This window comes from Cryptosporidium bovis (assembly GCF_009768925.1).
Source record: "Cryptosporidium bovis isolate 45015 chromosome Unknown contig_14, whole genome shotgun sequence".
Lineage (NCBI taxonomy): Eukaryota > Apicomplexa > Conoidasida > Eucoccidiorida > Cryptosporidiidae > Cryptosporidium > Cryptosporidium bovis.
Window position 1 is genome coordinate 1 of NW_027125045.1, and position 12,992 is coordinate 12,992.

Consider the following 12,992-nt stretch of genomic DNA (forward strand, 5'->3'; position numbering starts at 1 on the left):
AGTAAAACTGTCCAGAAATAAATCTAGAAAAGTAAAATCATCCAGAGGGAGGTATAGAGAAACTGAATCATCTAGAGATGAATCTATAAAGGTAGAACCATCCAGAGGGAGGTATAGAGAAATTGAATCATCTGGAGATGAATATACGAAAGTAGAACCATCCAGAGAGGGGTATAGAGAAACTGAATCATCTAGAGACGAATCTATGAAGGTAGAACCATCCAGAGAGAGGTATAGAGAAACTGAATTATCCAGAGATGAATCTATGAAAGTAGAACCATCCAGAGATGAATATACGAAGGTAGAACCATCCAGAGATGAATATACGAAGGTAGAACCATCCAGAGATGAATATACGAAGGTAGAACCATCCAGAGATGAATATACGAAGGTAGAACCATCCAGAGATGAATCTAGAAAAGTAAAACCATTTAAGAAGAGGTATAAAGAAGGATATAGAGCGATGGAATTGTCAGGAGAAAGGTATAAATCAAGATTAAAATCGATTCAAAACAGAAAAAAATCCGAGTTAGAATCAAAATTAATACCAACAATAAAAAGACCAGAATTAGAAATATCAGAGGGAAGATTGGAATCTATATCCAAATCAGCTTTGAATATAAAACACCAACAATATGAATCATATATTAATAATATAGCAATTAATAACACCTGCTATTACCAGGAAGATAAAAATATAGACAAAGAAATAATAAATAGTATAATTAAATTAAAAGAACCACAAATATTTACAATGGGAATGCAAAACATTGAGAATAAAGTTTTATTTTGGAAAAATGGAGATAATAAAAAATTAACTAGGGAAGTAAATGATGAAATAGTAGATCTGTTTATAGGAAAAAGTAGCTTAACTAAATCAATAGGTATAATAAGTGATAATGAAAATAGTGAAAATTGAAATATAATAATGGATAACAATAATCTAAATCTAACTTCCTTTTTTCAACTAATTTTAAGCTATGTTACAAAGATATAATAATAATTAGAATACATATAAATATATATGATGTTAAAGTGCTATATGAAAGTGAATGTAGATGAAAACAAATGGTTTTTATTAAGAAAAAATAAAGTTTCAAAAAAACGTTATTTAATTAACCATAAGTATACTATGAAACAGATATTAATGTTCTAAAATAAGGGGTTTCATTTTTCACTTTCTAAAAGAAAGTAAAACAAAGAAAAAATGACAAAATAGGATGTATTTTGTTTTGTTTCATCCTAATCTCGGTTTTTCATTGAGAATATAATGTCTTTAATAGCTTGATCTGGATATAGTACTTTATAACCAAGCATTCCTACCGGAATACTTGTACAATTTATGGATAAAAAAGGCTTATTATAGTTGAATTTAAAAAGTCCAAAATTATAATTTGAACTAATGGGATTGAATGTAGCAATTCCAGTACATAAGGATCTTATAACATCTCTATTTATTACTCTTTGATAATTATTTTGAGTTGTAGAATTTTTATTGTAAATTTTAGTTTGACAAGTAATTGTTCCTATAATAGAAAATCCAATAACCTCAAATGTTTTCCCAGAATATAATCTGCTTATTATACATTCTGAATCGAAATGTTTTTTCTTAAGATGATAATTAATCACTGTTCCATTATCAATGAATGGATTAAGGTAGTTGAGATCTTTTTGATTGTTCGTATTGTTATTATATATATTAGCTTGAGTGGAGTTTGAAGTAAAGTTTGAGATAAGTTTTGAATCAAATATAGTGCTATTAAATATATTTAGTTGATTTTCCGGTATTTTTGGATATTTATATGGTATTCCATTATAATCAGGATATTTAACAATGCAATTTTGAATTAAAAAAATATCATTTTTTTTTAAAGATATATAGTTACTTGGATAAAATGGATAAGCTATTTGTATTTCACCAAAACAAAATGAAAATACCGGAAATTCACCTTTAATCTCTTTATATTTACATATCAATGAGCCTATAATCTATTTATGGACAAAAAATAAAAGGACAAAGAAGTGTTTTTCAATTAGTTATTTTATTGAAAAAGGGAAATTTAAATTTAACTCACCTCTTTTCTTTTAACTAACATGGGAAACGCCACTTTATTATATTTATATTTAAACCCACAATATTCGATATATTCCATAACAATATAAGTGACAAGTAGTCTCCCAAGTATTGTATTGTTCAAAATTGTGTCATAAACCTGAATATCTGAATTTAATTTTAAATTGCTGAAGTCAGGAGGCTTGTTCAATCCTAAATAGTCAAGTAATAAAGGTTTTGAAAGCTCCATTATAAGTTGCTCCTGCGATATATCACTGTTATTACATAATACCAAAATTTTAATCGATATTATGAAGAGTAAACATATTAAAAATGACTTCACTAATTTAAGCATTTAGGTACTAAGCGTATATTTATAAATCTATTTGTTTATTATCTTTAAATATATTTAAAGTAACTGCAAATGAAGTGATGTGAAACTCAAGATCATTTAAAACAGAAAATAATTAAAAACTGGAATTGAGAAATAGACATTGAATTTGTAATTATAATTTTATAAAATACAGGATAATTTCCAGTAAATCACATTTCCTTGTAAATGAATATATATGGGTATCGGTTAAATGTGTCAATAAATCTTGTAAACTTGCCAAAAAAAGGACAAAAACGTAATTCTTTAGATATGGTTTAACATTAAACTATAAATTATATCTGTAAATAAGGTATTTCAAAAATATTAAATAAAAAAGATTTTTTATTTAATCATTCATTAATGCAAAATAACCGAGAGAAATGCAGCGGCAAAATAGCTAATGGTAACTTGATTTTTTTAAAGATAAACCGGAATATGTAAAGTTTGCTTGTATATCTAATATACGTAAAAAAATAAAAAGATATCAAAAATAAAGCAATACATATAATTTAAATTATAACTGGGTCTTTAATTGTATTCAAAGTGATAAATTAGATCCCTAGTTCCAGATATATAAGTTATCTTAAATTTATTTACATATTACATACAAATATTATGCTGGTACCTTTTTTTCATAAGGAAAAAAAGAATGTTTTTTGTCAAGTAGCATAATAATTTGAGACAACAGTTTTTGGATCAAAAGTTTTTTAATGAAAAACAGACATGATCTAAAAAAATAATGATAGTTTGACGTCGAAAAGAACCAAAGGAACGTTAGTTTTTAGAACAAAGAAAGTCAGAATGTCACTTGAAGTCATAATAAGTAAAAGCTGTAGAAAAGTTAGAGTGTTGTGTATACTTCTATTTCTGACGTTATTTACCATTAGTATAAGAGAATCATATTGTTCTGTTACAGGAAGTATAATAGAAGCAGTGAAGAGACAAAGGAACAGATTAAAACCATATGAAGAAAGAAAACCAAAGTTAGGTTGTCAAGATAGTATATCCCCATATGTAAAAAGACAGTTATATTGGTACTATAAGAATTTAGTGGCACAAAAAGAGATTAACAAAATATGGAATAAAGGTGAAAAGTTTTCAGTAGACAATATCACAGATGATAGTATATTTTTGTCAGAATTTCTTCTGCCAACTAGTTCAGATACTTTAAAGTTTGGTAAATTTTTAGACAGTGGAAAAAAAGAGGAAATAAACGGTACTGAAAAATTATATGTAGACTATTCAACGCCATTATTGTACAATGTATCGCAATTAAGACAAGGATTAACTGGAATAGTACTAGATGGAATGGTAGGAAAACAAATTAAGGTCGAAATAAACGATTTTGGGAGAATATTAGATAGAAACGAAACAGATATTAAGTCTGTGGATAATAGTGGAACTAAATCAGACTTTTCTCATAATAGTAATTATATATGGGGAACTTTGGTTTCTCCTTGTGATGGGCAAGTTCAATTTAATTTAGCACTTGACAACTCGACTCAATACGAAGAAAATGTGTCTTTATACATTGTTTACTGTGATTCTGGTGGAGTCAGAGAAAGATATAGTAAATTTGGGGGAAGGGTAACAGAATTCTTAAATGGTAGATACGGAGTAAGGAATTTTAAAGAGAATGAATGTGTTTACAAGGAAATGAGTCATGAAAAAAATAATGGTTATGTATTTAGAAAAGAGAAAAATTCAGTGAATAAAAACACAATTATAGACTTAAAGAAAAGATATAATGTCAACAGAGGGGACGTATTAATGAAAATAGTTGAGTATTACAACCCTCCAATATTTGAGGAGGATTTAACAATAATACCAATATTTATGCCTTGTGAAGGAACGATAGCCTGGGATAAGAAGCAAAAGCATATTTTTACGAAAGGAGAAAGAATATTAGAGTTTAGATGTCATGGAGAGACTAAAATTAGACAGTTAATCTCACCTGGAAGGGGTTATACAGAGTTCGTGAATGAAGAGGACAAAAGAATTATGGGACTAATAGAGTCTATAAAATCTCAGGGGTTTCCTGGTGGTTATCTAAGCAATGGAGATGAATTGGAGTTAGATTCAACTAATAAATTGAGTACAAGAACAATACCTATTGGTTACTTGATTGGTTTAATGAAGCTTGAAGTAAATTATGGAAAAAAATATGAAAAAAATATACACAAATTTGATGATGAGCCAATTCTAGTTAAAATGCCATGCATAGGAAAAGTCGAATATCCAATTTTAAAAGACAATTTTATGCTTAGAGACGAGGTAAGTTGAAAATAAATAACTTTTTTTTAGAAAAAAATCACAAAATAAATTATTGCTTCTAAAATATTTATTTGTCAGGTATTATACCTAGTAAGATGTAAAGATAGTAAAACCAAAATTATTGTTGAAACAAACAATGTACAGGGAACTGTGCAATTGCTAGTTGATAACCAGAATTTGGTAGAAAAAGACGTCTATATTTTAAGAATTATTCCGAAAGACTTGTCTGAAATAGATCTAAACACTAATAAAGAGTTTCCAAATTGCAGAAATGATTTATCACTTTCAGAAACAGATCCTATTACGAATTTATATTTGGAAAGGAACAGGGATGGGTAATATGATTACTATTTTACTTTGAAGCGAGCATCATGCATTTAACATTGCATTAGTATTTGAAATGAATCTATAATGTGTTATTAAATGTTATCTGAACAACTATTATCAGGATGTGATGAAGTAAATAGGGTTAAATAAAAAAAAAGCGAATTAATATGCTGCTATTTACAAAGATCCTAGTACATTAAAAATGCATAGTTACCTAATGAATTACAAATAAACTAGATTATCAGTATATTTTGCAAACCTTTTAAGATATATTTCATATACAACTTTTACATTGTCAGGGATGCTTGTTTTGCATTTCCCTTAGATACCAAGAAATAATAATGTAAAAGAGTATTATGAAAGATGAGAACATAGTTATAAGTAGTAGCGTGACAATCATGATTTTTTTACTTCTTGATTTTTCCTCTTCTGATGAATCATTATCATTTACAGGATCATCACTTGCTTCCTGGTGAGTTTGAATCGCTTTTATGTGTAACTTTGGCAAAACTATATTTCCTTGTGAATTGCTTGAAAAGTATAACTTTGTGTCATTATGTGGCAAATACATAAACGATAGTTTGTGTTGATCTATATTTATTTTATTATCATTAATGTATATGTTACTGTCTCTATAAATACTACTAATTTTATTTATACTAGTATTACCATCTCGATCAACATTTTCTTTAGAACCGTGTTCACAAGTTAGTTTATCCTTAAATGTAGTAATACCGTATCTAGCATAGTACTGATTTGCATTCTGTCTAGAGAGGGTAACATTATCTCTAAAAACTGGAACAAACTGTCTTATGTCTCGACTCTTAATTCCCTTATATTTATTAGCTATTCTCCTTGCAACGCCACTTTTACCCGTACCTCTAGTTCCAGTTAAAAGTTCATCATTATCTTTAAAGTAACCTGCCACTAACAAAAAGCTTATGCTTTGGTATTGCCTACTTGAAAGCAAAGACGAGTCTAAGTCCTCATTTATTGTATCATTCTCATAATTAATCTCACTCTGGATATTTTCTGAAAACGACATCGGTGACCCTCCACTTTTCCCTCTTATATTCTTCAGTGTAAAAAATGCAAATTTATCTCTAGTTCTGGTTTTCATAATATTCTCATCAAATTTAAGATGCATTTCTATTTCCACTTCAACTATTCTCGATATAAATCTAGAGAAACTCGTTAAATTATACTCGACTAACACACCCTCATACGGCTTATAAAGATCTATGCCACTATCTTTCTCGCTAAGTATTGATTCAGATATAATTTCATCCGATTCTCCAAATGAATCAAGCCCTATTATTGGTATTTTACCATTGGTCAAGTTACCATTATAATCAATAGTATCTATTTTATCATTGTGTATTGTCCACACTTTACATGGTTCGAATAATCCATCTCTTAGTCTTTTAGAACGATCCAAATTAGAATCTGGTTCAGAACTTGGATCATTGATTCCTATTCCAGGTTGTTTTATATTGTTATTTCCTAAAGATTCGACAAAAATATACCTCAAGTCTCTCTCATTTAACAAAACGTTGAATGAAAATAATGCTAATAACACCAATTTAAATTTTTTTGTCATTATTTTCTATTTTTGGGACAAATTTTATGATAAAACCAACTAATAATACGTAAATAATGTAAACATATATACATTAATACATAAATACGATATCGTACGTTTTAAAGTTGACTAAAAATATATACTCGACGACCCAATCTGAATGATGTAAACATGCATATAATAGTGCTGTACGTTTGCGTTTAAATTCAACTCTAAACAACCGACTTTGGGTATTTTCACTGAAAATAAGTCAAATTCCACAGAAAAAAACGATGTAAATAATAAGCTCACCAGGAACCAACTAATTTATTTATTTTTTTCCAAAAAAAGTCTGAGACCAATTACTTTCTTTTATTATTACTATGCCTATAAGTAAGTAATCTGACGTGTTTTAAACAAACAAAAGGAACTCGCAAAATTAACGGCCTCCCGTCAGAATTATGCCCTCTGGAACACGTCAGCTATTTATGTGTTTTATTGTCTAACTCATAAATATTCTGCTTCAACTATTCATTCCCATTACCACCTTTTTTAAATGCATTACTAATCCTCGAAAAATAGTATTGCCGCCTACATAAGATTCTATTATTATCCCATTATTTATGCTAAATTTGCATGGGAAGAGGCCTAAGCGCCAATATAATTTATTGCCCGCGCAGTGCCGAAGGTGTAAAAGTGGTCAAACAGCTACTCGTTAAATGTAAGTAGGTAAGTATTTCTATATCAGGGCATAAAATGTTGTATAATAACTTGACTTAGAAAGATAGACCACTTATAAGGACATGAACACCGAACGTAGTGGGAATGGAAAAAGACGCACTTGTTAATTGGGGAGTAATAGTGAGAATGAAGAATGTACAGAGTAGACTAAGGATGGGGAGTACGAAAAATGAGAGATAGAACATAGAACAGAGTGTGCGATTTATACATTCTCCAGTATAGAAGACAAAATTCTGCGAGTAAATCGTATTTTTTGAATTTAATACAAAATGTTGCATAAGGCGTTTTTAATTAGAAGTGCAAACATTTACACAAACAAGGAAAACATTTAAAAACAAATAAACTTTTCAAAATGTTGTTTATGGATAATATTTTGCCTATTTGTTTATTCTCCGGATAAATCCATCAATATGGGGAATAAATGAAATCTAAAAACGGCAAATGGATTCCTAAACATTAATATAGAACAATTTTTAAAGTACTTTGTCCCTAGACTTTGTTACCTAGAAGAGGCACATTCTCAATTTTTTGAGATGATTCTTTATTCTTGTTTTGGAAGTAAAGAGCAATAGAAACACCAATAATGACGAAAATAATAGCAACTCCAGTAATAGTGTACATCCATGTTGAATTTGACTCGATTGTTTGTTTAAGTCCAATCTTAAGTATTGGTCCAACTTGATCTAAATTTGACAATATACCAAACTGCGTTCCAGTGTCACCTGGCTCTAACAGTATCCTAAAATTGCTTGTATTAAATTGTTGCAATATTACTGGAATTTGAGAGGAAATTGCACCCAATGAAATCGTGTCAGACTTAGATTGAGCCTTTTTACCCAATTTGCTTTCTATTGAATCAAATTTTGATATTTCTGTCAACCTTACTTGTGAATTCTCTAAATTTACAGTTGGATCTAAAATAGTTATTTTTATATTTTGTGGTGTTATTCCCGTATATCTGGTTATTACTAAGTCTGATTCTGATATTAGTGGTATTTTATTTGAAAGTATATTAGTAGATAGGTCAAATGTCATTATTACAGACTTTTCTTGCTTATTATCATCCATATCACTTTCATTTTCGGTTTCCTCTTTCATTTCTATTTGAAATTGCTTCTCATCACTTGAAAATGGTTTTATTATCGTGTTTACCAACTGATTTATACTTGATATACCTATTGAATACTCATTTTCTCCTGTAATATTCACACTTGCTTTGGATCTGTCATCATCAATCGTCTCACTCAATATATTATATTTACTCTCGTCTTCCTCATTATTATTCACGTCAATCGATTTTTTACTCCCACTTAGACTGTGGTGGTTTACTGATCCTTTTTCCATCATTTCTCCTTGTTTAAACTCTTCTAATATCTTTAATTCGTGTAACTCATCCTCCTCCTTTATTTTGTCTCTTCCTTTGTTGTTTATTTGCAGTTCATCAGTCTGAGTTGACTTCTCATCCAGAATAGCTGATTTTTCCTCATTTCTTGTTTCATAAGTACCCTCGTTGATATCTGCCATGGCCTTTGCTTCTGGTTTGTCGTACTTCGATTCAGCCTCTGCGTCTGAATCAGATTCTGTTTCAATCATTTCTGATTTGACATCTTTTTCAGACTCTAGCATACTTGAAATTGTATAGTTCTCAGGAGGTACTTCTGTAGCATTTGCTGAAATTAAATCTGCAGTAGACTCAGTTTTTGAGTTTTCATACAGTGGCTCGGAATCCTCCTCAATCATGGTTTCATTAACTTCACGAGATGATGCATCTTCACTGCTTGCCCTTATTGCAGTTACACCACAATCTTTCGCACATATTATTGTTAATGAACAAAATAAAAATAATCGGATAAATAACAATGCTATTCTCATTGTTCATGTATTATAAGTTCAATAAATGCTTTTAAAAAATATCTTTAAAGTTTCTGTATTAACCAATTATTTCTCCTTATCATATATTCAACTATATATATAATATTATATTTATTGAACTATTTGCTTACTAATGAACCACAAATTGCTCCTACTATCCTCTAAATCCCTCTCGATTAAATATTAAAATAATATATGTATATAAAAATTTACTTTTTTATTGTATTTGTACCCTTTATGTGATTTTATGTATTTGGGTGAGTGACACTAATGTAATTTACACCCTTTTTTTTGCTCATAAAATATATATTAAAACATAATCAAATTATGTTCCACACAACCCTAAAAAATGATCAAATTGGCCAAAACATATGTTATTAACATCTGTATTTCGATTGCCCTGTCCTGTTAACTGTTACACTGTTGTGTATTCTTTAAAAAATATATAAAAGCTACGACTTACTTTTTATTTGTTTAAAATATATCTTGCCGCCGAAATATTGATACTTTGGCACACTTGAAATTGATAAAGGGAGGAAATAAAGAAGAAAATGGATGTAAATATATACGAATTATACCTAGTCACTCAGTAAATTATATCACTTGCATTTTCTATTTATGTTTTCCTCCTAATAACCCTCTTTATTTTTTCATCTTTTTTTTTGGGGACTTCTACAACTGGTGGTTCTAACACTTCATGGGAAATTGGTGTTCTAAATCGTGTAAAATTTCTATACATTCTTTGGTTTCTTTTGCTTGTTTTTGCAGATTCCTCTTGCTCACCTTCATCTCCCACAAATTTAGTTTCCGTGTATGCTTTTTTCAATGGGAATTCTGATTTAGGTTCAAAAGGAGCATGAAATGAGGGTCTTGCATCTGCCTTTTTTGATATAATAAATTCTTTTGCAGCATCAATGTCATATTCTTCTGTGCTTTCAGGAGAATCTCTAACTCGCATTTTATCATTAGTAGTTGCTCTTGAGGGTGATTTCAATCTTCCAACAGTTGCTTTGGGTTTCACAGCCATTGGCTTGCTTGAACCTAAAGATGAATTAGAAACAAACTCTCTGCTCCTTCCTATTCTTCCAATAGATGGTGACCCCTTCTTTAGCATACTTCTCGTTTCGTGAGTACCTGGAAAGTTCAAGTCCTCAAGTTTCGGAGTGGTTACTTGAACCGGAGTTAGTCTTCCAAATGAACTGCTCTTTTTCTCAATTTTTTCACCTTCTACATCCGCACTTTCAAACAAATTTACTAATTCTGAACCTAATGCTAATTTTGGATTATCTCGATAACTTGTTTTCAAATCAACTTTTTTTGGAATATGTTGACCTTGTTCATATTTTACATCGTCCTCTTGTTCCATTTCAAAATCCTTACTACTATGTGTCCTTTTTTCGTGTTTTTCACTTTCAGCTTGATTACTATGTTTCGTTTCGTCATGATCGGATAAAAATTCCGTTTCTGTGCTTTTTGTCGAAGTCCCGATATCACCAAGTTCTGTTGTATAAAGTGGATCATGTTGAGTGCCTTTACTACTAAATTTACTACCTATTGCAAAACCTTCATCTTTCGGTCCCATTTTTCCTTCGTAAAAAAGAGTAGTATCAATCTTACCTAGTGGTGGTTTAAATAATTTTTTCATATTTGCAATCTGCTGAAGTTCAGTTGTTAATTTTAAAAGATCCTCTTCATGACCTTTCTTCTCAAATGACTTATGCTGTTTCTCTAATACTTCTTTATAATAATCATTAGTAATCATTGTTGGAAACTCATCAATTTCAGATATATATTGATTCTTTAACACAGCTTCAATTGTTTTCTTTTCTACAGGCGGATTCTTCTGTAGCGAACTAATAATAGACTCCAATCTATTCATCATAAATTCCTGATCCTTTAATATTTCTTCTCTTCTTTCCATTCTCTCTTTGTTTAGTCTTTTGACTTCTTTTCCAGCTCGCTTGTGTAACATATGTAACACCTGGTCTACTTGTTCTATTCCTTCTCTAGATCGAGAAAATTTATCGATTCCAACTGGAATTTTGCTTTCTTCTGAACTAGTTTCACTGTCTGATTCTTTGTTCGAGCTTTTATCTGTACCATTATCTTCGCCGCCTCCACTTGAAGTCTCAACTCCGGAAAATCGATATTTTTCTGAACCTGTACTTGTCTTAACTTCGTCTCCGCCTTTTGTATGAGTTTCATGATCAGTGTCTGTTTTAAAGTCATGTTCTTTTGATTCAATGTATGTTTTGTCTTCGGGTTTCGTACTTACCTCCAACTCGGAATGGGATTCAGGGCTTGATTCAATTGAACTGGTTTGATTTGAATCCACTCTTTTTTGTCTGTATCTTTTAGTGTCTTCGTCGGAAGAAAGTGAATCGTATTTATTTTTACTGTCTCCAAGTGTATTCCAGATCTTATTAAAGCTAATAAATTCTACTTCACCCTCTTTTACTGGATAGTTATTGGAATTAACACTTTCTTGATCATTATCACCCCCTAGCTTTTCCGTGCAATTTATAAATACAAATTGATACTCAACGACCATAAAACAGACAATCAGGAGAAATTTAATGTAATTTCCACATTTGATCTCCATTTTTGGTTATTTCACCAATATTTAATATTTAGATTCCTTCACTCATCAAATTGCATTCGATTTCCAGTAAAAATAGGTTATGGACAAAACTTATCACGAGTTGCAGTTGAAAACTTAATCATCACTCATAAATCACAGTTATTAATTTTGTTGACAATAACTTATACTGCTCACAATTTTTTTTCTCTTTAACTAAATCTTAAAATTAATATTATTAATTTCTTTTGGCGGCAAGGATTGTAGCTGGATTTTGTGGGTCTGCAAACTAAAAAAATTTTGGTGCACCAAATTGAGATAAAAGTAAATAGTGGAATTAAAAAAAACTAAATGGTGGGAACTGGTGCAATAGTACCTGATGTATTTGCACATTTGAGAATATTATCAAATTTATATGTTTACTCACTCAACCAATCATTAGGTGACTTCAAACGACGTAAATTTAAATGATGCTGCTTTTGGTTATTAGAAAGAGAGATGAGAGAAAAAAAGAATGAAAGCAAATAAATATTTCGCTTTTATAAAATGTTTTCATTTTCTTAGTCAAAAATAAAAGTGCGCACATGCAAAATACAAAAATGCATGCAGTTTTGTTTATTTTGACAGTTGAGGAGCAGATAAAAGGTGGTCATTGTTTAATATAATTTTATATGCAATTAAGATATATTAAATGATTATTATAAAAATATTCTTTGGTTTGTGAGTTAGGAGAAAACAACACATCAAGGAAAAATGGGAATATTTACTATTAAAAAAAAGATTTAACAAGACTTTAATGTGTAGGAAAATGGATGAGTAATAAAAAATTGCTTAAGTTAGCAAGACTTCACAAATAGACAACAAAATTAATAATAAAATAACTATTTGAAAGAAAAAACAAAAGAATGATATAAGTTAAAAAAATTTGAATGTTAATAAGAGTGTGTAATTACTTTAACACACGGAGTACACAACACACAATGCAAAAACTCAATATAAACTAAACAGGATTCAAGAGTATATTGAGTATGAATTATAGTGGAAGTAATACTTGACGTAAGTTGAGAATAACGATAAGTGCAAGAAAATATTTATTCAAGAATATTTGTAAAGTGCACTAAATATACATTTATTGGCGTTATATCTAAAGTAGATAAATATTCATATGAAAAATAAATATATATTATTTGATAAACAGAGAAATAAAGACATT

The 12,992-nt window shown here is 29.7% G+C and overlaps 6 protein-coding genes across 6 annotated transcripts; 2 read left to right on the forward strand and 4 right to left on the reverse strand.

Annotated features, from left to right (window-relative positions):
* Window positions 1–91: 91 nt before the first annotated feature.
* FG379_000606 (keratin-associated 10-like protein) lies at window positions 92–919 on the forward strand (the record flags this gene model as incomplete). The annotated part of the gene is made up of 1 exon (XM_067326016.1): window positions 92–919. A coding segment is annotated over one exon (828 nt), but the record flags the coding sequence as incomplete, so codon positions are not given.
* Window positions 920–1,242: 323 nt separating this feature from the next.
* On the reverse strand, window positions 1,243–2,408 carry FG379_000617 (uncharacterized protein; the record flags this gene model as incomplete). Its single annotated transcript, XM_067326027.1, has 2 exons — window positions 1,243–1,989; window positions 2,076–2,408. The coding sequence occupies 2 exons, from the start codon at window positions 2,406–2,408 to the stop codon at window positions 1,243–1,245; spliced, it is 1,080 nt and encodes a 359-aa protein (XP_067182413.1).
* An 819-nt stretch (window positions 2,409–3,227) lies between these two features.
* Window positions 3,228–4,709, forward strand: FG379_000628 (uncharacterized protein; the record flags this gene model as incomplete). The annotated part of the gene is made up of 1 exon (XM_067326038.1): window positions 3,228–4,709. The coding sequence occupies one exon, from the start codon at window positions 3,228–3,230 to the stop codon at window positions 4,707–4,709; it is 1,482 nt and encodes a 493-aa protein (XP_067182424.1).
* Window positions 4,710–5,322: 613 nt separating this feature from the next.
* Window positions 5,323–6,627, reverse strand: FG379_000639 (uncharacterized protein; the record flags this gene model as incomplete). Its single annotated transcript, XM_067326049.1, has 1 exon — window positions 5,323–6,627. The coding sequence occupies one exon, from the start codon at window positions 6,625–6,627 to the stop codon at window positions 5,323–5,325; it is 1,305 nt and encodes a 434-aa protein (XP_067182435.1).
* Window positions 6,628–7,818: 1,191 nt separating this feature from the next.
* FG379_000650 (uncharacterized protein) lies at window positions 7,819–9,201 on the reverse strand (the record flags this gene model as incomplete). Its single annotated transcript, XM_067326060.1, has 1 exon — window positions 7,819–9,201. The coding sequence occupies one exon, from the start codon at window positions 9,199–9,201 to the stop codon at window positions 7,819–7,821; it is 1,383 nt and encodes a 460-aa protein (XP_067182446.1).
* A 616-nt stretch (window positions 9,202–9,817) lies between these two features.
* FG379_000661 (uncharacterized protein) lies at window positions 9,818–11,803 on the reverse strand (the record flags this gene model as incomplete). Its single annotated transcript, XM_067326071.1, has 1 exon — window positions 9,818–11,803. The coding sequence occupies one exon, from the start codon at window positions 11,801–11,803 to the stop codon at window positions 9,818–9,820; it is 1,986 nt and encodes a 661-aa protein (XP_067182457.1).
* Between the last annotated feature and the right edge of the window lie 1,189 nt (window positions 11,804–12,992).